Raw genomic sequence first — 24,940 nt, 5'->3', positions numbered from 1 at the left:
GCGTCCGCATCAGCCGGTTTGTTGACGGGGTAGCGGGACAAACAATCGGCATCCTCGGGCCGATTCAAGTGGAGACTGGCGCGGCGGAACACGTCAAGAATCGCTAAAGGACGGTCTAGATGCGTGTCGAATGTGGGCGAATAAACGATGACGTCGTCCAGATAGCACAAACAGGTGGACCACTTCAACCCCTGAAGCAAAGAGTCCATCATTCGTTCGAAGGTGGCGGGCGCGTTGCAGAGACCGAAAGGCATCACCTTGAACTGATAAAGGCCGTCAAGGGTAATAAATGCCGTCTTCTCGCGGTCCATGTCGTCGACGGATATCTGCCAGTAGCCGGACCGTAAGTCGATAGAAGAAAAATAGGTGGCACCGTACAGGCAGTCTAGAGCGTCATGAATACGTGGCAAAGGGTACGCGTCCTTTTTTGTGATTTTGTTCAGGTGCCAATAATCTACACAAAAACGCCACGTTCCATCCTTCTGTTTGACAAGTACGACGGGAGAAGCCCAGGCACTACAGGAAGACTCGATAATGTCCTTTGCAAGCATCTTTTTGACTTCCTGTTGCATAACAGCTCGTTACGACGCAGAAACACGATATGGACGTCGGTGAATAGGATTCGCATCGCCAGTATTTATGCGATGGGTCACGAGGGACGTTTGGCTTAAGGGTCTATAGTCAAAGTAAAGAATGTCGCGATAGCCTTCAAGAACGCGGCAAGGAGCTTCAGCTTAGGTAGGTCTAAGGTCAGAGGAGACCATCTTCTTATTGTCGACGTCAGTACCGTGCGATGACGTCACGGTATGGGCTGAGCTGTAACGATCTTCCACTGTGAATGGCTCGACCTCATCATCCGGCAAAGCGTTAATATAGCCAAGGAAATCCCCTGAGGCAGAACTTGCGCGGTTAGCGCGAAATGGACAAGTGGAAGGCAGGTGCGGTTGCCATTAATTTTCAGCACAGTGTGCGGCACGGTAACACCATGTGTAAGCATAACGGCCGCAATTGGTACGGCCACGTAATTGCCGTCAGATGCAGCTGGCGAGGACAACAAGTCGACGTGTGTCGCAGAGTGAGGCGGTAGGCGAATAAAATCCATGTAGCTCAGATGGCTTGGAGGCGGGTCTACAGGGTCGGCAAGAAGAGGCAAGTCAAGGCGAAGTGAGCCGGCCGAACAGTCCATGAGGGTAGAATGATTGGCAAGAAAATCCAGACCGATAATGAGTTCGTGAGGACAATGCTCGATGACGGTGAAGAGAACGACGGCGTGCCTCTCAGCAATGGTGAGCCGGGCAGAACACATGCCAACAATAGCGACAGTCCCTCCGTCGGCGACTTGTAAAACTTTGTTCGGGGCCGGCGTCAGAACTTTCTTGAGCCGACGGCGAAGAGCAGCACCATAATGGACACATGCGCCCCGGTGTCAATCAACGGGCGCACAGGAACATTGTCGACGAGAACGTCCTAAAGATTCTAGTTTGTGGGTAAGGTGAAGCGAGGATTTCGTGCCAATGTCGTCAATGCAGCTTCACCTCCAGTAGCTGCACTGTCTAGTTTTACGGTCGGGGCTGCGGCGAGTAGGTCGGAGAAGGAGCACAGCGTGACGGGGGCGAGCGAGATTGGCGGCGGGAGGGAGAAGGCGAGCGGGAGTAGCGGGGTGGTGTCAAACTGTCGCAGGGTCAGATGATGGAGCGGGCATAGAAGGGGCGAAGGAAAAGGGTGCGCTAGAGGGGCGAGGGGGGTAATCAGGATAATAGCGCGTCGGAGAAGTCCAGCGGCTGCGGCAGTGGTGAGCGACATGTCCAATGCGTCGGCAGTTAAAACAGATCGGCTTGTCGTCCACGGTTCGCCATTCGGAGGCGTTGCGCTGTCTATAAGAGGAGTAAGAAGAGCGCGGTTGGGACCTGCGTGGAGACAATGGTTCAGAGCGTACGGAGGGAATGGATTGCAGGCCGACGTTGGACAACTCTTGATGGACGACGGCCTGGATCAAGGAGATTGTCACCGGAGAAGGATCAGGCAACGGGAATGAAGGGGCCACCGGTTGTGCCGCTTCGACCTCACGACGAATGATGCGGGTCAAGTTGTCACATCGCGACGGCTGGTGGTCGTCACAGGATGACGTAGCAGCTGTGTTGAGAAGTCGCGTGATGTGCTCGGATACACGGCGGCTTTTAGCATGCTCGAGACGGCGGCACTCCTTGAGGATGGCATCGATGCTGGTGACGTTCGTAAACACCAGTAAATTGAAGGCGTCGTCAGCAAAGCCTTTGAGGACGTGATTAACCTTCTCGTCCTCAGACATGGTCGGGTCAGCCTTGGCACAAAGGGCCAAGACGTCGAGAATGGACGACACGAAGGACTCGGTCGACGTCTGTACACGTGTGGCAAGGGCTTTCTTGGCATTGACTTGTCGGCCAAACGGATTGCCAAAAAGGTCGCGTAGCTTGTCTGAAGAGATCGCAGCTCGAGATCTCCTCTTCGCGAGTCTGGAACCACGCCAATGGAGCTCCGTCGAGGTAGAAAAGTACGTTGGCAAGCATAATAGTCGGATCCCACCTGTGACTGGTGCTGACACGTTCGTATAAGTGGAGCCAGTCGTCTACATCAGGACTGCCGACTCCGTTGAAAACACCAGGATCCCGAGGTGGGAAAACGGCGACGTAGGTCGGGGCTGCAGGCGGAGACGCTTGCGTAGATGAAGTGCCGCCAGCAGGAGCCGAAGTTGCATTGTCGCCACTGCGACCGCTGCGAAGCTCCATGACGGGTACGGGGAACGTCCACCTCCACCAAATTAATGTTACGTGAAGCTGAAGCCGAATACTATTTACAAGGTATTTACAGGGAAGCTCACGGAGGCCAAAATGGCGACGCTATATCAAGCCGGCACACACGTCGTCTTCGTCCTCCTAAGTGTAGCCACACTGTTGCGGCTGTTCCGTAGCAATATCAAGAAGCTGGAATGACGAGCTGTGAAACGACCTCGACGCATCGCGACCAGGAGCACATACTTAGTGCCGAAGCAGGTAGGCAGCTTGGGCCACTGGGTCGGCGTAAGAGGCTGGTTGGCTGGCTGACTGACTGGCTACACAGACAGACAGACAGACAGACAGACAGACAGACAGACAGACAGACAGACAGACAGACAGACAGACAGACAGACAGACAGACAGACAGACAGACAGACAGACAGACAGACAGACAGACAGACAGACAGACAGATAGATAGATAGATTGATAGATACACCGATAGATAGATAGATAGATAGATAGATAGATAGATAGATAGATAGATAGATAGATAGATAGATAGATAGATAGATAGATAGATAGATAGATAGCTAGATAGATAGATAGATAGATAGATAGATAGATAGATAGATAGATAGATAGATAGATAGATAGATAGATAGATAGATAGATAGATAGATAGATAGATAGATAGATAGATAGGGAGGCAGGCAGGCAGGCAGGCACGCAGGCTCAAAATGGGTGAAGTAGCATTTAAAGGTGCAAGACCTGCCACAATGCTCTTGCCATTGATTTCTGGCGATCTTTTTTCTACGATTCGTTTCCGAGCCCTTGTGAAATTATCATAATCTTCCCTTTTGCAAGCAATTGTATTGCAAAATATATTTGCGTTAACAGAATCCCAGGTTCATATGGGTTCCTATACTAGTCACCCCGCTTTTAAAAAATAAAAAGCATTGAATACACCCTGCTAAGAAAATTTAAGTGCAGTCAAAAACTTTTAGGACACTGGATTACATCAGGCAGAAAGAGTACAAAGAATTTGTACCCCATATGTGTGCGCATCGTTCTCAGGTGCTCTATTTTGTTATTGTAATATAAGTGATACTCAGGAACTTGTTTGTTTCTCGTCTTATGCCGAATGTTTCGAAGGCTAATCCTGTATCTGATAATTCAAACTAACATCTTTTCCATAGAGCATGTTTCTGTTTTAAAATGTTCGTTTCATTAAAGTGTTCCTTTCCTATGCCCTAGCACCGGTTGAATGGCAGTTGTACTTCATCGTATCGAGTATTTGTGTTTATCCTTCGTTCCGTCAGATTCTCTGCTGGTAAGAGGTACAACAAATCCAGCACACAGCTTACTTGTCTATAGAGCGTTGATTTCTCAAAACGGGTGTTTTGCTTTGAATATAAATACATCCATCAGTCCGCTGTATGCGGCAGCAGACACATTTGTTGACTGTACTGATGATCTAGAAAGGCTGTTGCGAGTGGCGTGAAAAGGCTGCAAGTGCCCTGTAAAAAAAAAAAAAAAAAGACAGGCTATTGTGGAAGAATAACCTATGAAGTAAGTAAAGCTGTTCGTGATCTTTACTCTCTGCGGGAAACCTTACAAACTTTCAAATAAACCTGTGTGCCAACTGCACACCAAGATTTTGATTACTGCCCCGAAGCAACAAATGTAGTACTGTCACTGTGCTAAAGCAATAAAGGTGCCTGGAACTCAGTCATCGTTTTGAGTATCCATAGGACGGAAGATCTTCACCACTATAAAATGCTTCTGCTGTACTTCTGCTTTTGTAGAATAGCAGTAGGTAAGTGCATCTTCTAGATATTCTTTGAGACTTTGCAATCGCATTGAATTGTATGAACCATTATAATACATCACCAGAATTTTAAAGTTTCAAGTGTAATTGTAACATACTGGCAACGAGAGATACATGGGAACGCTCTCCAGAATATATTTGTACCAACTAGAGCCATCTAAGGTCCATTTAAGCACGGCACATAGTGACTAGATTTTTTTTCGAGATTTTGGAATCCCATTTATTTGTTGGAACCATTATAAGACATCACCATAATGCATGTTTCAAGTGTATTTGTAACGTACTGGCAACGAGAGGTGCATAGGAACGCTTTATAATATGTAATTCTACCAACTAGAGCCAGATGAGGTCCATTTAAACACTGCACATAACGACTGATCGCTCCATCTTCCCGTCAGGTGACCCGATTGACAGGTTCCAGAATGAAATTAGGCCGAGGACACTATAATATATCAGAAACTGAGATGATGATCCAATGCCCAATTATCCACTGAGCTACCTCAAATAAGATATTTCGTGACCAGAATACATAATTATATGACGCGCACAATGCCAACATACGTCTAGAAGCAATAATATTTAAGCAAGTAGGCCTGCATTGCTGATAGAGAAACTTAGCACAACAAAAGAAAACAGACAGAAAAACAACAAACATACAAGGAAGGAACCAACAAGACAAGCGTTTGTCCTTCTCTTCCCTTCGTCTGTGTGTTGCCCTTATGTTGGGCTATTTTTCCCATTTACAAAACGCGACAGTTTTGATAATGGTACATAAAAGCAAGGCAATCAAATAGGACGGTGCACACTTTATTTCCGATGGAACGTGCAGGTTTATGTTATATTTAGGTTCATGCGTCGTACATGTCGTAATGTTAACCTCATACAACAATATTCATTTGCACTACACCGTTAACAAGCACTACCAACAGGGTCATTCCACGCCAAATCAACCAGCGTTTTTCGACGATCACAAATATAGCTGCAAAAATTTCCACATGTTTGTTGGAGTTCAAAACTCATCCTCCACGTTTGTTTTTCCTTGCCAAAAGTTTTGTAGATAATTTGTTTTTCTGGCCAAGCTGAGCTAGACGGCATTACCTAAAATTTTTTCTCAACGACACATTGTATGATCCACTCCTTAAAATTGCGTTTAGGACAACCCGAAGATGCGATGTTACTGCAATAATTGCCAATTTTATAAATATTTGAATACTTCGATTGGTTCTGGCACTCGCATAGGCGGTTAAAATTGCAAAATTTGGGTTTTTTTCTCGGAACGTAGAAAAACCTGGAAGCCACATATAAAATATATACTGAGAGCCCAGTCAACATAGTACAGCTGAAAAATATTTAAAGTATCGAAGGTTTAGGAGGTCGCATGAACAGAAATTGTAAAGTTCCATTTTTTTTGCAAAAAGCTTTATATTCAAGGTAAAAAAGAAGGTGCCTTTGTGGACGGCCTAAAAACATATGCATTGCATCATTAGATAGCCCTACGTGTCTGCTATGCATGTGGGAAGTTATCATATAGTATTTTTTAAACCCAGGAAATGTTTTTTTTTTTTTAATTTTCAGTACGTGGATCGCGTAAAGAGCGTGCATATATAAAGCGTGGCCGTCCTGCAAAGACATATCGGCAACAAAGTGAGCCCAAGAAGCTATTCAGCAAGGAGCTTGTGGCTTTTTTTTATTGTATGCAAACCAAGACAAGCGGTTTCCAACGGTGTATTCCTGACTTTTTCTTTCCATGGCTACGAAAATTGAATGTCAATCGCGTTTGAATACGTGAGCCTGAACATAGCCCGTATCACTTTTATAGCCGAGCAGGTGCCGGCTGTCGAACAGCTTTAACACTTCTTGTCTGCGACGAAGACGTGATTGCGACATTTAGTTGAAAAAGTGACGTCGGCTGAAAATAATGTAAAGGCCATGCGCATAGCATTCGTAAACCTGGACGACAGTTCTACCTCCCGCTTAGATATTGCACTCTCCAGCAACCAAATTGGTTTTATATGTAAAAGGCTTTCACGTGGCCAGTTGTACAGCTCAAACGGTGTCAAAATCTGCATTGAGAAAGGCCATTGTAGGCTTGCCTTGGCAGCCAATCGTTCTAGGGTGCCACCCACGCCATCACAGGCACTTTTTTCCGTGTGATGTAGCAAAAAAAAATCTCATGTAGCTGTACTGAAGGCACTGGGCAGTGGGCATGGTGCAGGTGTGCTGGTGCAAGAGAAGACAACGAGAAGGGCTGGTTTCCCCGTTACGATATAAGGCCAACCTCTTTGAGCCTACCGATACAACCTATAACTAGTGCTGCTAGGCGAACCTCCCCGTTGCATCCGAAGTAAGATCTTTCTTGGGGTAGCACAGGTTTGCAAAATTCTTTCTGTTCTTATACTGGGAAGCAGCCCCATCCGAAAAGTAGTGCACATGTTCTACCTGCGGCATGTCTACTTTAAGTTGATCCATCAGCACCTCGTGTAATTTTGAAATCGCGGCAGTCGTATGGTCGAGACGGTCGGTTATCACTACGCACGATTGCACATGTGGTTCATCAGAAGCGTCTGTCGAGCGAGAGTAGACTACAATCGGGTGTACTGTTGCTTGAGAGTTGTCCCAGTATATTGACTGTGGAGCGCTCTGAATGAGAAAGCTGTAGTTTTCAGAGAAATTCATTATAACTATGGCTTCTGCAGGCGTGAGAGCGGTCTTCCAATTGCGTAGGTGCTGAGCTTGGAGCTTGCTGACAGAGTGATAGGATTTTAAGTCGCTTATCATCTCAAGCAGACGGTCTACAAAGTCATTATTGGTAAACAAGATTGTTTCCAATCGGCAGCGCACTCCACCAGCCCACTGACGGAGAGAAATACTCGCTGCCAAATCCCGGTTCAGTGCAGGAGAGCTCAATATCAGTGATTTGAGCGCCGAATCTCCTGGGCAATTGCTGCATATACCGGTCATTATCGTTATCTCACGCACAGTTATCTGAAGGAGCGAATCAATTGTTTGCAAAATGCTCAAGGACTGCAGCATCAATATTACATTTTGGTGGTAAATGCAAACGCAAACGGAGTGCGTTGCCGGAGCACCGGCAACTAAACAGTGGGGTGGCCTCAGATAGGCGAACTTATAAATGCCGCACTTCAGGTCTGTGTTACATTTCATCCATTCCTCGTGCGCTTCCTTAAGATTCATTAGCAGCAGTCTTTTTGCTTGTCTCGGACGACCTATTTCTTGCCTAGAAGACAGACGGATGTATGTTCATCCTCATAGAACTTTATTATGCTTCTTATTGTCCTGTCGTGTAGTGGTCTGCTTAACTTTGATGTAGGAGAGCCCAAAATTCCTCCCTGTTGCCTAATTTTCATAGCAATGCGAACTTGACTTTCCGATGCACAAAATTATTCAGCAACTTTTTTCGGGACCATGAACCAGAAGATACAATTTTTTCGACCGTTTTCTTTCTCGTACGAATCGATCCTTCACGACTTCAAGAAGATTTTTATAGTCTTCCGCAAGTGCGGTGGTTGGTGCCATTTCGTAGGCTACTTCTTGCACTTTAGCATCCTTACAATCATCATTGGGCAAGGTGCCACCTGCGACAGCCGCGTCTTCCTCATGGCCCTTCCGTTTTCTGCTCAAGGTTCTTCCAGTCCCATCTCGTGGTGCAGCACGGTCCGTTGAGGTGGATGCATTCTCTTCAAATGTAGACTCGCATATTGTTTCACAATCTGCCAAGCTCTTATTGCCTGCATCTAACTGCGCCCGCATTTGGAAACACCTGCTTTTACATTGGGGACGGAGTTTCACCAGGAACCAGCCACAAGAGAGGCACTGCTGTAGCGAGGCCCAGAGATATGACCCAAATTCCCCGACGGTTTGACCCATGGTTGGAGAAAGGGTCCGAGCAGATTTTTGGCGCGCATAGTGTCGTGAACTTCTTAATATAGATGTAATAATGGTGTGCGCGTACTGTTTCTAAACTGTCCTTGTCGCTTTTCGCACGCTACACCAGAAGACTAAGTTCACGTTCCTCTAGGCTTTCAGTTGTAATCCGCAAGGTCTTTTTCACTTGTGTCGTCTTACGACAGTATTTGGGTCCCAGTGAGCAGGGCAAAAGGTCTTCATCTGAAAATAGAAACGGAATTCACCGATTTCAGGGCGACATTTTATTGATAATTCTTTGCGTGAAAGATGCCAGCGCTCTTTCTCCGTTTCATTTATACTTATGTGTAAATATTTCAATTTATGAATGTATGAAACAAACCTTTCAAATGTGCAGCACTCTCTGGGGAAATTTAGCGGTCGTGAAGTTCTATGTGTAATTGGAGGATGGTTTACCTGGCACACACCAAGCACAAGCCGCATTGCACTGAAGCGTGCGTCTGTTCGCCATAAAATGCAGATGATCATACCGTTTCCCTTTCGTCTGCGTTGCAGGCGATGCTCTAGCATTGTCGTCTGGATTCCACGCCAGCAAGCCTGGGCTGCGGACCACCGGAATCAGTGCTCTACATAGCTTCACTCGCGTCGGAAAATGGCCCGTGCTCACACAAAAATTCCAAAAACCATTTCTTGCGTTTAAAATATAATACCTTTTTATAAGTTCCCATATGCGTAGTAGACGCGTAGGGCTATCTAATGATGTAATGAATATAATTTTAGGCCGACTACTAAGGCACATTTTTTTTTTACCTTGAATATGGAACTTTTTGGTAAAAAATGTAAATTTACAATTTCTTTCCAAGCGAACTGCTAACCCTTGGATACTTTAAATATTTTTAGCTGTACTATGTTGACTGGGCTACCAGTATATATTTTATATGTTACTTCCAGTTTTTTTTCTACGTTCCCGTAAAAAACTCAAACTTTGCACTTTTGCACGCTTTTGCTAGTGCCAGAACCCATTGAAGTATTGAAATATTTATAAAGCTCGCAGTTTTCGCAGTTACATCGCATCTTTGGGTTGCCATAAACGCAATTTGAAGGAGTGTATCATACAATGTGTCCGTGCGAAAAAAATGTTGATTGATGCCGTTTAGCTCATCTTGACAGGAAAAACAAATTGTCGTCAAAATTCTGCAAAATTTTCTGCAAGAAAGCATAATCGTGGAGGATGAGTTTTGAACTCCAACAAACATGTGGAAATGTTTGCAGCTATACCTGTGGTAGTCGAAAAAACGCTGGTTGATTTGGCCTGGAATGACCCAACAGACTAATACCAAATCAGGAAGGTGCACAAAGTGAGGCATCGCAAAATCGACGCAACGAGGTTGGAGGCCGTGTTTGATTCTTCTCAATAATGTTTACGATGAAAGCTTTATTTAAAATGAGATATGGCTGAATATATGGAAGTTCATTTAGGGATCCAGTGCCGTTCGCGCAACAGTGCCACGTACCTATTTGGGTAGATTTGGCAGTAATGTGCACATATACAGTGGCACATGGGAATGTCCCAGTAGTGGGGTAGACTAAGTATAAGAATTCTAGGAAAAGGAAGAAGCTCATTCAATATCGCGTTTGTCCAGAATGAGGCCTTTCTGCTCTAGAGATGCCTGTGAGCCGACATAGTCTACATATCAGCCATTACATGAACCAGCCTATGAGCCGACATCCACATCTTACAATATACATCTTACACAATCCGTTCTCACAGGCTAGCGCGGAAGCATTGCTTGAGGTGCCTGACTCAAAGAAAACGTTCATTGTACATCATGCTCACAGCCATGTTATTCAGGCAGAAAACTGAAAACGCCCGATACCTCCAATTAACAAGGATTTCATGAACCATTAAATGAATCGCGCCTTCAAAAAGCATAAAATTTCGAAAAGGGCTCCTTCTTCTGCTTTGAAGAAAAGTGGTACACTGCTACCGCGACTTCACGGTATAACGGTGCGCTTGAAAAAAAGCATAGATAGAACGGCAAAAATTTGTCCCGTTTTATAGGGATTCGAGGCAGCAAAAAATAGGCATAGAAAACAGGGACCCAGAAAGGAAGGGAAAGAAAGGTGGCTACCAACTGGAAGATTGGTCTCTAGTGAAATAGATAAAACGTGAAACATTATGCCGATCCAAAGCACACGCTACAACCTTCTGAAGCAAAACTTTCCACAGATGCTGATTAAATGCTCTACTGCTAAGGGCGTTACGTACAATGGTGTTTCAGCCTATGCAACGTTTATCTCTGTGGCACGGCTGAATGTGCAGTCGTCACCAAGTACCCGTAACCACGTTGCTTGTCTTTATCTGTAACTTGCTCAACCGCAATAAACTTGTTCGCTCTGCTGGCCTGTCTACATGGGGGCTGGGAAACCCAGACGATATGTAGATGTTGTCCACGCTATTGCCGCCCCCGAAGCCAATGGATGGATCGCATGACCCTTGGATTGCGTGGAAAGCTGCTTTTCACTGCTACGCAATTCAACAAGCAGCGAAAGGAAGCTGAAGCAGCCACGTTTCTAGATACGTTAGGGGAAAACACTCGGAATTCGTACAGTACCTTCAAGTTGAGGAACGCGGAAGACAGATTATGTTGAAGTTCTGGTGAAAAAATTTGAGGAACGTTGCAAGCCCACAACGAACTGAACATTTCAAGCATTTCGCAACCATTCAATCTAACCAAAATGAAGGCGACACGGTTAACGGGTGGTTGACAAAAGTGCGCGTTTTAGCGAAGAACTGTGATTTTGGGAACCTTGAAGATCGCATGCTGCGCAGGAGAATCATTTTCGTTGCTCAGAACAAGGGCCTACAGCGAAGACTGGTTGCGTAACATCCGACGTGCCAAAAAGCGGTAGCCATTTCCCGCGCGCATGATAAGGCGAAGACCACTTCAGTAAGATAAGTGAAGCTACAGGCGCCAGCGCTGACACCATAGTAAACGCGGTAGCACAAGAATAAACGTTTCCTACAAATGTAGGGGTCATATGGACCACAGTGATACGTGCCCATAAAAAGACAAGAACATGCCGGAAGTGTGCAAGGCAGAATCATTTCGCTGGAGCGTAAAAGTCGCCCAAGCTTCCGCGCAGCGTCAAACAAGAAATGCGAGAGTTACGAGCAGAAGACGGTGATTTTCTTTTTGTTTTTGCAAACACTGACTGGAGCACGACTGGTCTACATCACTGGAGCACGACAGTCTACGATGCGGGCCATCTCATCACGCGCAAGCTAGATATTGGCGGCGACTGTTGTGTCATTTCAAGAAGCGACGTTGCAGAGCTAGAAAGTTCAAGTTCCGTTTATTTGCATCACTACAATCCGCAGAGCTCAGGCAAAAAGTGAAAATCTGTTCACTTGAGAGCGCCTTTGCCCCCCATATGCAAGGTTTACAACTTAAGGTTATATCAAGATAACAGTAGATAATAACAGTTCAATACTACTGATCAAAATTGGAAAACATCTTAGCGTATTAAAAAACGTAACACGAAAAGAACTTCACAGTAAACTACAAAATATTTAGCAGTACAATTAAAGCGACAAAAAAACACATCTAGAACTATTCTCGCATGTTACGTACGCTGCATTTTTCCACTTAACTATTTTGGGAGACCAGTCTGTTCAATAAAAGTGCAAGTGCATGCCGTAACGTTTGTCGTCCATGTTCGGTGCGACAAAACGGATCCCACAAACATTCCCTGTTGCGAAATAAATATGCAATGGTATTAGTTCTCAAAGACGATATATGTTAAAAAGCTTTCTCACCTTTATATTCAGATTTCCTTTTGTCTGGTAGATTAGGAATATTCGTAAAAGTTAGGTGCGGGAATAACCTTAAGCTGTCGGAAAAATTTATCATTGTGTGCATTATAATCTGCACTGACGATATGATATAACACTTTCTTTTGTATTACATGAAGTTCGTTAATATTAAACTATATGGTATTTCCCCATACGAAGAAACAATAATGAATGTCTGATAAGAACAGCGCGTTGTAGATCAGTAATTTAATTTGATATGGGAAGTTAGGAGTGAAACTTTGCTAGCATGCCAACTCACTTATCTAAATAACATATAAATGAACTGACGGGAGGACGGGGGTTTGCGCCCCACACTGATGCGCAGTAGTACGAGTGAGAATTAAACAAAACGTATTACAGAGTGCAATTTAGAAAAATTGATTGTAACAAGGTAAAACAAAATTATCAGGGTTGTTATAGTACGAAGTCTCAGTGTACATTATTACATCGAAAGAAACGTTCAATGATGATAACAAAGCAGTAATGTCATCATATTTCCGCTGAATGTATTTTGTGTTAAGGTGAAAGAGATTAAGCAGTAGTTGTAGTTTACAGGGCAAAAGATTTTTTCCATCTTCAGGAAGGAAACAGTGGGCAGCCATATTAGTAGTGCCACGGAAAGCAGACTGCCCAAAGAAAACATGGCATTTCTAGCCGTCAGCGCAGATCTTGTCAAGACACTTTCCTGCTTTATCGCTGCAACTTGCGATTTCTCATCGCGACGTGCGAAAATGTTGCCCGTTTTTGACACAAGCAACTTTCCATCGCGCTTTGAGAATGCGCGCTACAGCCATGCCCAAGAGTATCTTCATATACTGACAAAGATGCTCTTTTATGTAAATTGGCTCGTCTGTCGATGAAACCGAAGATGATTCAGTCGGTAGGCCCAAGCTAGCGCTTGCGATCCTTGTTTTGTGTGCTTTTTCATGAATCTTGTCCCGATTATCTCGCTTCACAAACTGGGCCACGATGTCTTTTTTTTTATTTTTCTCTTTTGTAGAAACCCTGTGACATACGTCTACGTCAGTGACTGAAATTGGCTCATCACTTTCCTTGCCAATTTTGCTGATAATATTTGAAAGACAATAATTTGTTCTTGTTTTTTTTGCCGTTATTGGTTTCCAGGTTCCTGTTACGTGAGTATTGCTCTGACTTCACGAGGTCAGCTTGGCATGTAGGAAGGTGGCTTTCGATCGCGATGACCTGCTTTCAGAGCGCATCGTTTTATATTTGTAATTGCTTATATGCAGTCAGGGAGGCATTTAGACTCTTATTAGCTTCATCAAAGCCATTGCTAATGAAATTCATGCTGCGTTTCATCTCTTCTAAATCTGCCCAAAGATTTCTTCCTTCTATACGGAAACTTTTTTTCAGAGATTCTCGGAGGTTCTTGAATTCATTTCGAAGCTTCTGCTTGAATTCCTGGAAGCACTCTTGCAATGCCTTCGACATTTCTTACCTGCAAGGACAAACAAACCGCAAATAGGTTTCACAACACACTGTGGCCGCAGTGCTAGCAGCACTTATAAGTGACATAATCAGGTGGAAGAAATAGAAAATTGGCTAACCTGCAACATGAGGCAGAGCTCGACTAGTAGCTCTTGTGGATATGCTGTCGCAGCTGCAGAGTGATCTGTCGACGAGCACCGCTGTCTATTTATGGGCCTTGGGATGGCCACGAGCACCCGGTTCCTTGGGCTAGATTAGTAGTTCTGATGGATATGCTGTTGCTGCTGCCAAGTGATCTGTCCACGAGCACCGCTGTCTACTTATGGGCAGGACCCGTTGTGTTACACCGCCGGGACTGGAGTGCTCCAGGCTTTCCGCAGCGGCCTTGCTTTGTCGTCCGTAGTCCTTTACACAGACCCGTGCAGCAGCGATGCGGATGCGATTTTGCTGGCTTGCCGATGGCAGATCTGCAACGTGAGGCAGGGTCTGACTAGTAGTTCTGGTCGATATGCTGTCGCTTCTGCCTAGTGATGTGTCCACGAGCATGGCTGTCTATTTATGGGCCTTGCGATGGTCACGAGGACCCGCTGCACTACGCCGCCGGGACTGTAATGCTCCAGGCTTTCCGCAGCGGCCTTGCTTCATTGCTTGTAGTCCTTTACGCAGGTCCGTTCAGCAGCGATGCGAATCTGCAACATGAGGCAGGGCCCGATTAGTAGTTGTGGTCGATATGCTGTCCCTGCTGCCAAGTGAAGGAAACTTCCCCCCATGCCTCCAGAACAGAATATACCCAGAAAGATACGAGAACAAATGCGCTGACTGCAATGCACTAGGCACCCTCCGGCACGGCCCAGGAGAGTGCACTTTCTCCATAGACCACCCCACCTATACCCTATACCCTACACCTATACATCCTGCTATCGGTCCCCGCCCTGGAAGACCAGCTCCGACTGGTTCACAAGGGCCAGGCTGCCCTGAAAACCCATGGAGCCCGTTAATAGGGAGCCACCCAATCACGTGCTTAACGCGCTCCATTTCATTATGCATCAATAATGTTGTCTCTCTCTCGAAGGATGGGTAAAAACCCAGTGACACATTCTCACAGGCTATGCCACTGAAAGGGAAATGAATTAAAGAAGCCGTTGCGCATATAGAACTCTAACAAAAATCTGTATGTCAGCCATGCTATGCTTAAGCCACATAACGGTTGACACGAGAAAAGCTTTTAAATTATTCCCCATATGGCCAACATTGCCTTCTGAAGGTCATTTTATATCATAGCGTCCACTGTGGAAACACAAGCATGACATGGTATTGGAAGAACGAATAAGTCTCGATGATTTTCCTTCCGTCTTTTGCACAGGAACATCACTGTATGTGTGAAAACAGCTATGAGAAATATTAAAAATTCATACAAAAAACTTCTATAATGTGATATTCCGGAAGCGACCTTAATGAAGTACGAGTGCAACGGGGTCGTAGTGTTAGATGGATGCAGAGTTAAATATCTTCTTCGCAGCTATCAATCTCATAAACACGAAAACATGTGTGTGGACTCAACTTATTTCAGTCTTTATGTTTTAGAAGATCTGATTTCATTGTTAATAATTAAAAACAATGACAAAGCACTGTCGTCTGCATATTTTATCCGGGCTGTGATCTTGCATATGCCAAGCCATGGCCTGCGCCATAGGTCGCGCACTTAGACAAAGCCCTCTGCTGCACTTTCTCAGGAGAGCATGGCCTCGAACTTACAAAACTACGTAAAGGGATGCACAGAAATTTTATAAGCATTCATCTTACGCTCCAATTAAATAAACAACGCGGCTCTTCTGTACTGCAATATTAGACAGTACCTATACAATAAATCAAGTCATTGAAATCAGTTTGAAACTAAATTATGAAGTTTTACCATCAAAAATGACGGTCCAACCCTCAAGAATGGGAATAATTTGACATATCTTTTCAATGTGCAAAATATCGACTTCGCAACAAAGCAACATTAGAACGCAAGACACAAGGAGATATGAGGAGAAAATGGAGGATATTTCAAATAGCTGCCACATTTTGTGACTGCTCTGATTCCCACTGCTTCCTACAGGTATTTCTTTTCACGTGACACTTTATTTGGTGAACTCCTGGAATTGTGGAAACGTGGTTTACTGGGAGTCATTTACAAAAAGCAAAAGAAATACATAACGGCAGAACTCGTCTCATGATAACTGTCATCGATAGTTATCATAGGAGGAATGAATCCACACACCGTATCTCTGAAGCCGGGTTAATTTAATATAGGTTGTAGTGATTCTCAAACTTTCTTGGCTTCTGTAGATACAACGTTCCACGACATCGTCCCATTTTGTTTGTGGCACTCATTTGCCAAGAGAAATCATGAGCATGGCGCCATGACGACGACTGCATGACACCGACACAATGGTGACGATAGAATGGCAAAGGAATGACGTCAATTAAACGACACAATCGGTATAACGACGACGATTATTTGACAACGATGGATTAAGACGACTCTATGACCAAGCTGGAATAATGACGATGGCATCATCACAACGGCATGACGATGATGTTTTGACGACGCATCTATGGTACCGACTGTCTGACGCCAATGCAATGGCTACAATAGCATAACAAAAACGGCATCGTCGCGATTGAATGGTGAGAGCTTCAGTACTACAGAATGATCAACAAGGAATGAAGATGAGGTGACGACAAAGGGATTGTGACAATGGAATAACGTTACTGAAGTTGTAACGATGGGTAAACGACAGCGTGATGCCGATATCACTACGAGTCTGACGACGAAGTTAGAATGACAATGGTGCAACCATGGCGGCATAACGACGATGGTGTGACAATGAATGCACTATGACTGTTGACGACGTTGCCGGGACGATGGTGGCATGACGCATCGCCTTGAAAAGCTGGAGCGACAATGAGGCAACGACCCCGAGCTAGCAACGACCCTAAGCTATAGAGAAGTTTGCCTATGGGTTCGAAGTGGAAGGCGTGATGTCATGGCAAGTGAGGCCACGAAGATAACGATGATTTAACGAACACGACGGCATCACGACGGCGGTGCAGCAGCGAACGCATAACAACGGTATGACGAAGATGGTTTGCCGATAGACGGCTAAGAAAGCTGGAATGATGATGATGCGACGACCACTACGGCTACCCGACAACGTGTACACGCGTACCTAGTGGACGAAGCTGTCAGACAACTTGGGCCAGTAGGTCGGGATTGAAAGCCGGGCGACGCCATTATTACACAATGACTGCATTCTTGCGCGTCGTTTCGTCGTACTTGCTCCTTCATCGTATTACGCAATCGTCAATGTATTCGCGCCTTCATCTGCAGCGGCTATATGGGTATCATTGCCGGCTCCCGGAAGGGAAGCGTAGCTGACGGGTTCTGCGCTTCCTGACAACCAACGTGGTCCTGCGGTCAGCGGCCCGTCTTAAGCATAATGGTATAATGGTACAATGGTATATAGGCATAATGGTATACTAGACCCTGGCATAATAACCAGTCTCAATTAAGTCAACCCAAATTCCCGTGCATGCAGCTTTCTCGGGACGTTTCTGACCAAGCGTACCGCAGAGCTGACATTCGGCAGACTTACCAGTGATTGCATTTCTCTTGAAACGCGGGATTGTTCTTTCCCGGTTCCTTTTTGGTCTGACTACATTCCAGCTTCTTGTGAAGCTGGCAGCCATCCCCCGTATCTCCCAGTCCCTCTACGCAGGCGATCTTGCAACCTGGGCCTGCAAAGGCTTTGATGGAGACACTCAGACTGCCATTCAGGAGGCTGTTCACAACATACAGTCGAATGTTGGGACCACGGGGCTCAGTTGCTCGCCAGCAAATTGTGTTTCTCGTTTTTGCAACTTAGCCAAATTCTCTGCCCTGCCTTCTGTACCACCTGTCACTCTTGGGATTCGCCTCGACGTCGTCAACTATCCTGAGGTGCAGGCAATCCATATCTTAGGAATGCTGCTGCAAAACAACACGCACATGAGGCATCCATCATCATGCTGCAAACAATTGCGCAGCAGATGAGATCGCTCCAGTCGTAGAATTTCTACCCATAAACACGGGGTTAAGTAAACAGACCTTTCTAAGCTGAACCAGGCATTTAAGGCCTACAAGACGGTGCTTTGTATCCAACTCTAGGACAGCACCAACCTGCTCCTTCACCTCGCCGTGGACAACACGGCAAATGAGCTCATTGAAGCCCACTGAACAGTGTAGCAACACCATGTAGCTCTTGGAACGACGAACATGCCTGCTCTTGCAAAACTGGGCATACAGTCTAGCCCTACTCACAAGAGAAACGCGTACCTTCAACCTCTGATCAGGTCCAAGATCTTTGCCAAACTGCTCCCTAAGAATATGCTCGCAGATATCCACGATGCCAGGCGTAGCACTCACGCGCACTTTCTGCACAATTCCCGGAACGACCATCCAGATGTCTTTTACGCGGACGTGGCTTCTTATCCTTCCTCTCCTGGCCACTCTCACATTACAGTCGACGCCGTGACCGACTCGGGGCGACTCGCTACCTCCTCGATTATTTCGACACGCAAATCAGGAGTTGCGAAAAAAGCAGCCATCACTCTCGCCATGCTAAATTCAGACTTCCGTGTAGTACTTGCGACCCTAAAGAGGCCGTCGCTAACTTCCTTCGAACCAGAGTGGCTGCATCCACCCTGTGTCTCCATCCTCCGCTCTCGTCCTTCCAGGACGGCGATCTCATCGAAGTGATATGGGTTCCAGCTCACGCGGACAATGCGGAGAACGAAGCAGCGCACCTTACTGCCCGAGGTTTCGACAACCGAGTAGCGAGAACCTCTTACGCCAAAATGCCTAGCGAGCGCCTACCACGATATCACGGCATATTATAGCATGAGCACGTGATAGGTGACGTCATCCTCGGTGCAGGGTTCCCCATTTTCAATTGTCTGCGTGTACCCCCAGAGGCCAACTACAAACACGCTTTCTCTAATCCTTACAAACTCTGCCGTGTATATCCAGGCGACTAGCAGCCTAATTGGCCTCATGCGTTGTACACACCACCTTCACCTGTGCTCTATGGGGAGGTAGGGCCTTCCCTGCTCCTTCTCAGCACTTGCCGTCATCGGAAGCGTGGGACCGACTTCTCGGATCAACCACCAGCCACATCCAGGCTGCACTATCCTAACGCCCAGGTTGCCGCGGGCTGGCGTCACCGGCCTCTCACATAATGTGTCGCGTGGCCAGTTCTTCCTTTAGCGAATAAGGTTATTCTCGGTGTCCGCTCGGCAAAGAAGAACGATGAGAAGTACATGGCTATGCTAATTACTGAAATTGCGACAACTTCTCCAATCTTTTTCTAGAAAGCGTCGAACGTTAGCGTTACCTGCTCGACAAGGAGAGCAATTCGGACACGACTCACGCGTTCAGCTCACTGAATCAGATAGTAATTACCCAAGGATAGGCACCACACAAAACACCTCGGCACTCCATTCATCAACTACATGACTGTAATGAACCAGAATGTGTTACTGGGTGTAGCGCTTATTCGGAAGGTTGTTGTCTGTATTGTACTATATAGAGTGGTGTTGTCCGCCTTGACACCTCCATTTTTAAGGGTGTTGTTTATTTACACTCATGAAAGGGTGCTTTTATTTTAATGGCCTGCCAATGGGGGAATTTCAATCAGCATTCTTTACGAGGACTGTTGGTAAACACCTTTACAAATCATTTACACCCTTGCGGGTTTCGAAATCTTCTCAATGCAGTATAAAATTAACGCGGAATAAAACCGTAATAATCAAATGACACCGAACTGCACAAGTTCCCACAGAAGTGGGGTAATTGTTTTCGGAAAACGAGTTTAGAATAATTTGCGATAATTCTTTTAATTTCTCGACAAGAATAACATTTTTCTGTATTTCATTAGAATTTCAGCTGTAAATTATACGCAGTGTACAGCGAGAGGAGAAACATCCTGAGAATACGCGACCGATTTTGCCTTCCACGACAATATATTTTGCTTGCTGCCAACAGCGTTCACGCATTCGCTTTATTGCTTAAAACGAGATGCAGGGTGTGTGGGACTTGCACAGCATATTATCGCCGAATTCTCTGGCTGAATGCAAGAACGCAGGCTGATGTTGGTTTTTTATTGACACAGTTTATATTGCTGAAAGTAGTTTGCAGAGATTTCAAAGCGACGGCCATAAGCTCACCACTCGAAACTTGTGTTTAAAAAACGAAAAACAAGAACATCGATGCAAACTCTCTTTCATCTGCCTTTATTTCTAGCTATCAGTAACCAGGCCCAATCCACAGTGAACAGCGTCACAGTTTATCCCGTCGTTTATGAAGACAGAGAAGACAACCAAAAGAAAGTAGTAGCTTTTGAGCGCGAGCAGTCCCTGGCATTAAAGAGAGCATCCGTTTTGGCACCAAGGCTTCTGCTTCAGGACTACCCCGGCGACGGAACCGGCGGGAAATACGTTAGTATTAACAGAATTTGTTTAATAACTTTCATCCAAATTATCCTAATTTCACCAATGGCTTAGTCAAACAAAAAAGTGAAAAACACAGTTTCTTGGTAGATCTTAAAGAGAACTTTGTAAGAATTCAGTCGTTTTTTCACGCGCATTCCGATATCATACAAAGCATCGCATGATTCGTAATGGTACTTTTCTTGGAGGCAGTAGTTATCGCTGTGACATTAAATGCGGCGTGTGTGAATTTCCGTGTTTCTTGTTTATTAATTTCATTGTGGGCACGTTTGCAAGACAACATCGGCATTGTCGGTCACGTCGTTCACGTTCAAGGCACATTCGCTCTGTTGTGAACACCACCGCGCTGTGAAAGTGTCGATGGCGCACGTGCGGACCGCGTACGTGGAGCGTTAAAAGGTCTCTCGAGATGCATAGTGATTTTAAGTGCGGAAGTTACGAAACCGAGTGGGCGTGCTCTCACTCTCCCCTGCATCGGCTGGGCTAGCCACTCTGGCACTGCAGTGAAACCAGGGCAGCGTTTCGCCTACTACTGCTAGCGCGTGTGTTGAGCGAAATTACACTAGCGTATCTGCTGTGCACCTGTCTCCATAGTGAACCAAGGTGCACAAACGGCTTTGAGTGGAACGGACAATACACGTAGAGCTATGAGAGCTCATAGTGTTCCTTCTGTCTCATCTCGTGCACCACTGATGTGCGACATCTGCGAATCCAGTGGCAGCGCTCCTCATCACGCCAGTGTTGCGAGACGCCTAATAGACGCCGCCGGGCCTTGAGTGTAGTGTCGCACAAGCGCGTCGCACGCGCGTAGATTCGGAACGGCGTCGCAGGAGCTTCGGTATAACGCTAAACCTTGTCATCGCTTTGAATGCATCGTGATTCGAGTCAAACACGTCAACGTATTGCTTTATATTAGGAGGTTCTCGTATGAGCTTTCGTCGCACGTGAACGCGTTAACCGGTACATTTAAAGCTTTTATATATGATATAAACAAAACAAGGTATGTACCTAAATTCCGCAACGGCATGTTTATAACTTTTAGAAGCAGAAAAATTTCGCATCGATCCTTGGGCATGTCAGTTAATTGATGATTGCTGCGTCTGATAATTTATCTAGAACCCGAACATGTCAACGACACCGTGATGTTGGTGAACATTTCAAACAACTTTCGATGAGTAGAGGACCATTAGGGCAAATTATGAGGAAAACGATTTGAGGCTGATGGAAAACAGCAAGCTCGTAGAGTTGGTAAAAAAATGTGGCACAAACTGGCGGTATAGAATGGCATGAAACACTTCGAAGGGCAAGTATTACTTGCATGGCCTCTTTTATACCAGTAAATAAATCTGCCTCGCAGCCTTAGTGCCCTGCATTCAATTTGTAGCCTATGTACTCTATAAGCCACTGAAGTGCAAACCACACTTTAAAAGAAGTGCTATACAAGTATACAACTCATAACGAATTATCGGAATCATGTTTAATAAACTTTCACAAGATTTACGCCATTTTACAAGGTTCACGCCATTGCACTGAGGCGGCTGCCTTGTCACTGCCAGTAAACATCATCATCATCATCATCCGTCTGGTTACGCCCATTGCAGAGCAAAGGCCTCTCCCATACTTCTCCAACTACCCCGGTCATGTACTAATTGTGGCCATGTTGTCCCTGCAAACTTCCTAATCTCATCCGCCCACCTAACTTTCTGCCGCCCCCTGCTACGCTTCCCTTCCCTAGGAATCCAGTCCGTAACCCTTAATGACCATCGGTTAACTTCCCTCCTCATTACATGTCCTGCCCATGCCCCATTTCTTTTTCTTGATTTCAACTAAGGTGTCATTACCTCGCGTTCGTTCCCTCGCCCAATCTGCTCTTTTCTTATACCTTAACGTTATACATATAATTCTTCTTTCCATAGCTCGTTGTGTCGTCCTCAATTTAAGTAAAACCCTTTTCGTAAGCCTCCAACTTTGTGCCCCGTACGTGAGCACTGGTAAGACACAGCTCTTATATACTTTTCTCTTGAGGGATAATGGACACCTGCTGTTCATGGTCTGAGATTACGTACGAAACGCACCCCAGCCCATTCTTATTCTTCTGATTATTTCAGTCTCATGATCCGGATCCGAGGTCACTACCTGCCCTAAGTAGATGTAGTCCCTTACGACTTCTAGTGCCTCGCTGCCTATCGTAAACTGCTGTTCTCTACCGAGACTGTTAAACCTTAGTTTTGTGCAGATTAACCTTTAGACCCACCCTTCTGGTTTGCCTCTCTAGATCAGTGAGCATGCATTGCGATTGGTCCCATGAGTTACTAAGCAAGGCAATATCATCTGCTAATCGCAAGTTACTAAAGTATTCTACATTAACACTTATCCCCAATTCTTCCCAATCGAGGTCTCTGAATACCTCCTGTAAACACGCTGTGAATAGCATTGGAGAGATCGTATCTCCCTGCCTGACGCCTTTCATTATTGGGATTTTGTAGCTTTCTTTATGGAGGACTACGATAGCTGTGGAGCCGCTCTAGATGTCTTTCAGTATTTTTACATACGGCTCGTCTACACCATGATTCCGTAATACCTCCATGACTGCTGAGGTTTCGACTGAATCCAACGCCTTCTCGTAATCAATGAAAGCCACATATAACGGTCGGTTATATTCCGCACATTTCTCTACCACCTGATTGATAGTGTGAATATGGTCCATTGTTGAGTAGCCCTTACGGAATCCTGCCTGGTCCTTTGCTTCGCAGAAGTCTAAGGTGTTCCTGATTCTATTTGCGATTACCTTAGTAAATACTTCGTAGGCAACGGACAGTAAGCTGATCGGTCTATAATTTTTCAAGCCTTTGGCGTCCCCTTTACCTTACCGCCAGTAAACCTTTACCTTTACCGCCAGCAAACGCCACAGTTTAATTCAATGAATTAAATTGTGGTGTTCTTGAACACTGCAATAACGCATACGCAAGCGTTCAAAGTGACAGTCGGTAACAATAAAAATTCTTCAAGTCAGCAAAAATATGAGTAGCACCACAACAGCGGGATCATCAAAATGTGTTGCTTCAGGTCAACGGAGCCTATTACGAGCGCCACCTCTATGAAAACGCTGCTCATGAAGCCGCTCTTTTGGTGAAGCCGCAAGGGAGAGGACGCTACCATATTGTGAGTGTTCGCCTTACACCACCTGCTCAGTGGTATCAAAATCAGTTTCACGTTTCGTCCTCTCTCGCAGGCAGGCCTCATTAATTCGACGCATTTTATAGAACCACTCAGAAACCACATGGATTTCATGGGAAGAACTCCACATTTATTATCGCGGATTCCCGCCTCAACAGAAGACGCTTTCTACAAAATGATAAGTAAGCATATTTGAAGTTATTATACCCTAGCTGGTTACAACTTTTGGAGTTATACGCGCGCACCAAACAGACGTGAAAGTTACCGCTCATAAACAATATATTACAAGTACATAATAATAGTTGTTTTTATGTTTTCAACAGCCTGCAATATCAATAATTAGCGGTATGTGTTACTATATACCCAAATTAGGAGCAAGGCCTCCCTCCCCCCCCCCCCCCCCCCCATTGACAGACTACCATTACTAATTCGTAGAATGGTACTATGACCTCAGTTCTATGTTCGGCGTCTGGGCTTTTTGTTTACTCTGAATATTAACCCACCTTGATACATGTTAAATGGAAAAGATGGGGCCCAAATATATTTATTGCCACTAATCACCGCTGGCACATATTCGATTGGTAGACCACGATGACTGTATTTTTGAATCTAGGAAGCATTGATGTGCCTTTGTCATGACAGATTTGAGGACCTTTGTACAGCTGACATGCGGGAAGCAATCGCTCAGGCATGCCGATACATAAATGCGTTTTAAGTGAGTCGTGCGCAGTTGACATTTTGTTTTCGTTTTATGAACTAAAACCTCCATAAAATTTGGGTAATACGTAACAGTAGAGGTCTGTAACAGATCACGGGAACGTGTGTACTTTTCCTCATCTAGAATAGTATTGCTGGTAAATGTACCCCTCTCCACTAAAGAATCTTGTTGAACAAAAATTTTCAGCTATCTCATCATATTATCCGTGGTCTTTCCTGCCAATTAGAGGAAGGAACCACAACGCCTCCTTTCATTTCATTTTCAGGATACCAGCGTAATTACCTAGCTTTCAATTAGAAAAAATTACGCAGGTCCCACGCATTGCGCAAATAGAAGCGAAACAGGCTTTATTGAGATGGATTGACAAAACATTGGCCTATGATAAAAACCGCGTAGTGGATTTGGGCAACAAATGCGCATCGCAACATGCCCGTAACGGTAATCAGCCCCGGCTGAGTATCCAGCAGAGCAAAGCTAAGTCAGTTGAGGGGCGGTGCTTTTATGTCATCACGTTCGGGGATATTGTCACATTCGTGAGATTTTGCGTTACTCGACACCGAACGCGATGAAGCAAACGACCTTAAGCGTTCCTGGCAAGATAGCGACCACGGCACAGCGCCATGCGTGCGCCAGCTGGAACTGCATGGCAGGTTTGTCGAGGTAAAAAGAAAGTCACACTTTCGGCCGACAGGCAAAGCATTATTTGCAATAGCAGATTATTGGACAGCTACATGAAATAAGG

At 45.4% G+C, this 24,940-nt stretch overlaps 1 protein-coding gene across 4 annotated transcripts in view; it reads left to right on the top strand.

Annotated features, from left to right (window-relative positions):
- The first annotated feature begins 3,541 nt into the window (after positions 1-3,541).
- The window catches only part of LOC126522276 (venom metalloproteinase BumaMPs1-like), a 117,396-nt gene continuing 95,997 nt past the window's right edge, over positions 3,542-24,940 (top strand). For 2 of the 4 annotated variants that reach the window (XM_055066317.2, XM_055066316.2), the window contains exons 1-4: positions 3,543-4,570; positions 20,098-20,291; positions 23,370-23,465; positions 23,536-23,662. In XM_055066317.2, coding sequence (XP_054922292.1) covers positions 4,531-4,570; positions 20,098-20,291; positions 23,370-23,465; positions 23,536-23,662 — 457 coding nt within the window. In that variant the 5' untranslated portion in view covers positions 3,543-4,530. Of the gene's footprint in view, positions 4,571-20,097; positions 20,292-23,369; positions 23,466-23,535; positions 23,663-24,940 lie in introns of all 4 variants that reach the window. The other 2 variants (XM_055066318.2, XM_055066315.2) reach the window with 2 other exon arrangements.

This window comes from Dermacentor andersoni, chromosome 6 (assembly GCF_023375885.2).
Source record: "Dermacentor andersoni chromosome 6, qqDerAnde1_hic_scaffold, whole genome shotgun sequence".
Lineage (NCBI taxonomy): Eukaryota > Metazoa > Arthropoda > Arachnida > Ixodida > Ixodidae > Dermacentor > Dermacentor andersoni.
Note: the sequence above shows the minus strand (reverse complement) of the source record. Positions and strands in the feature narration are given on the sequence as shown.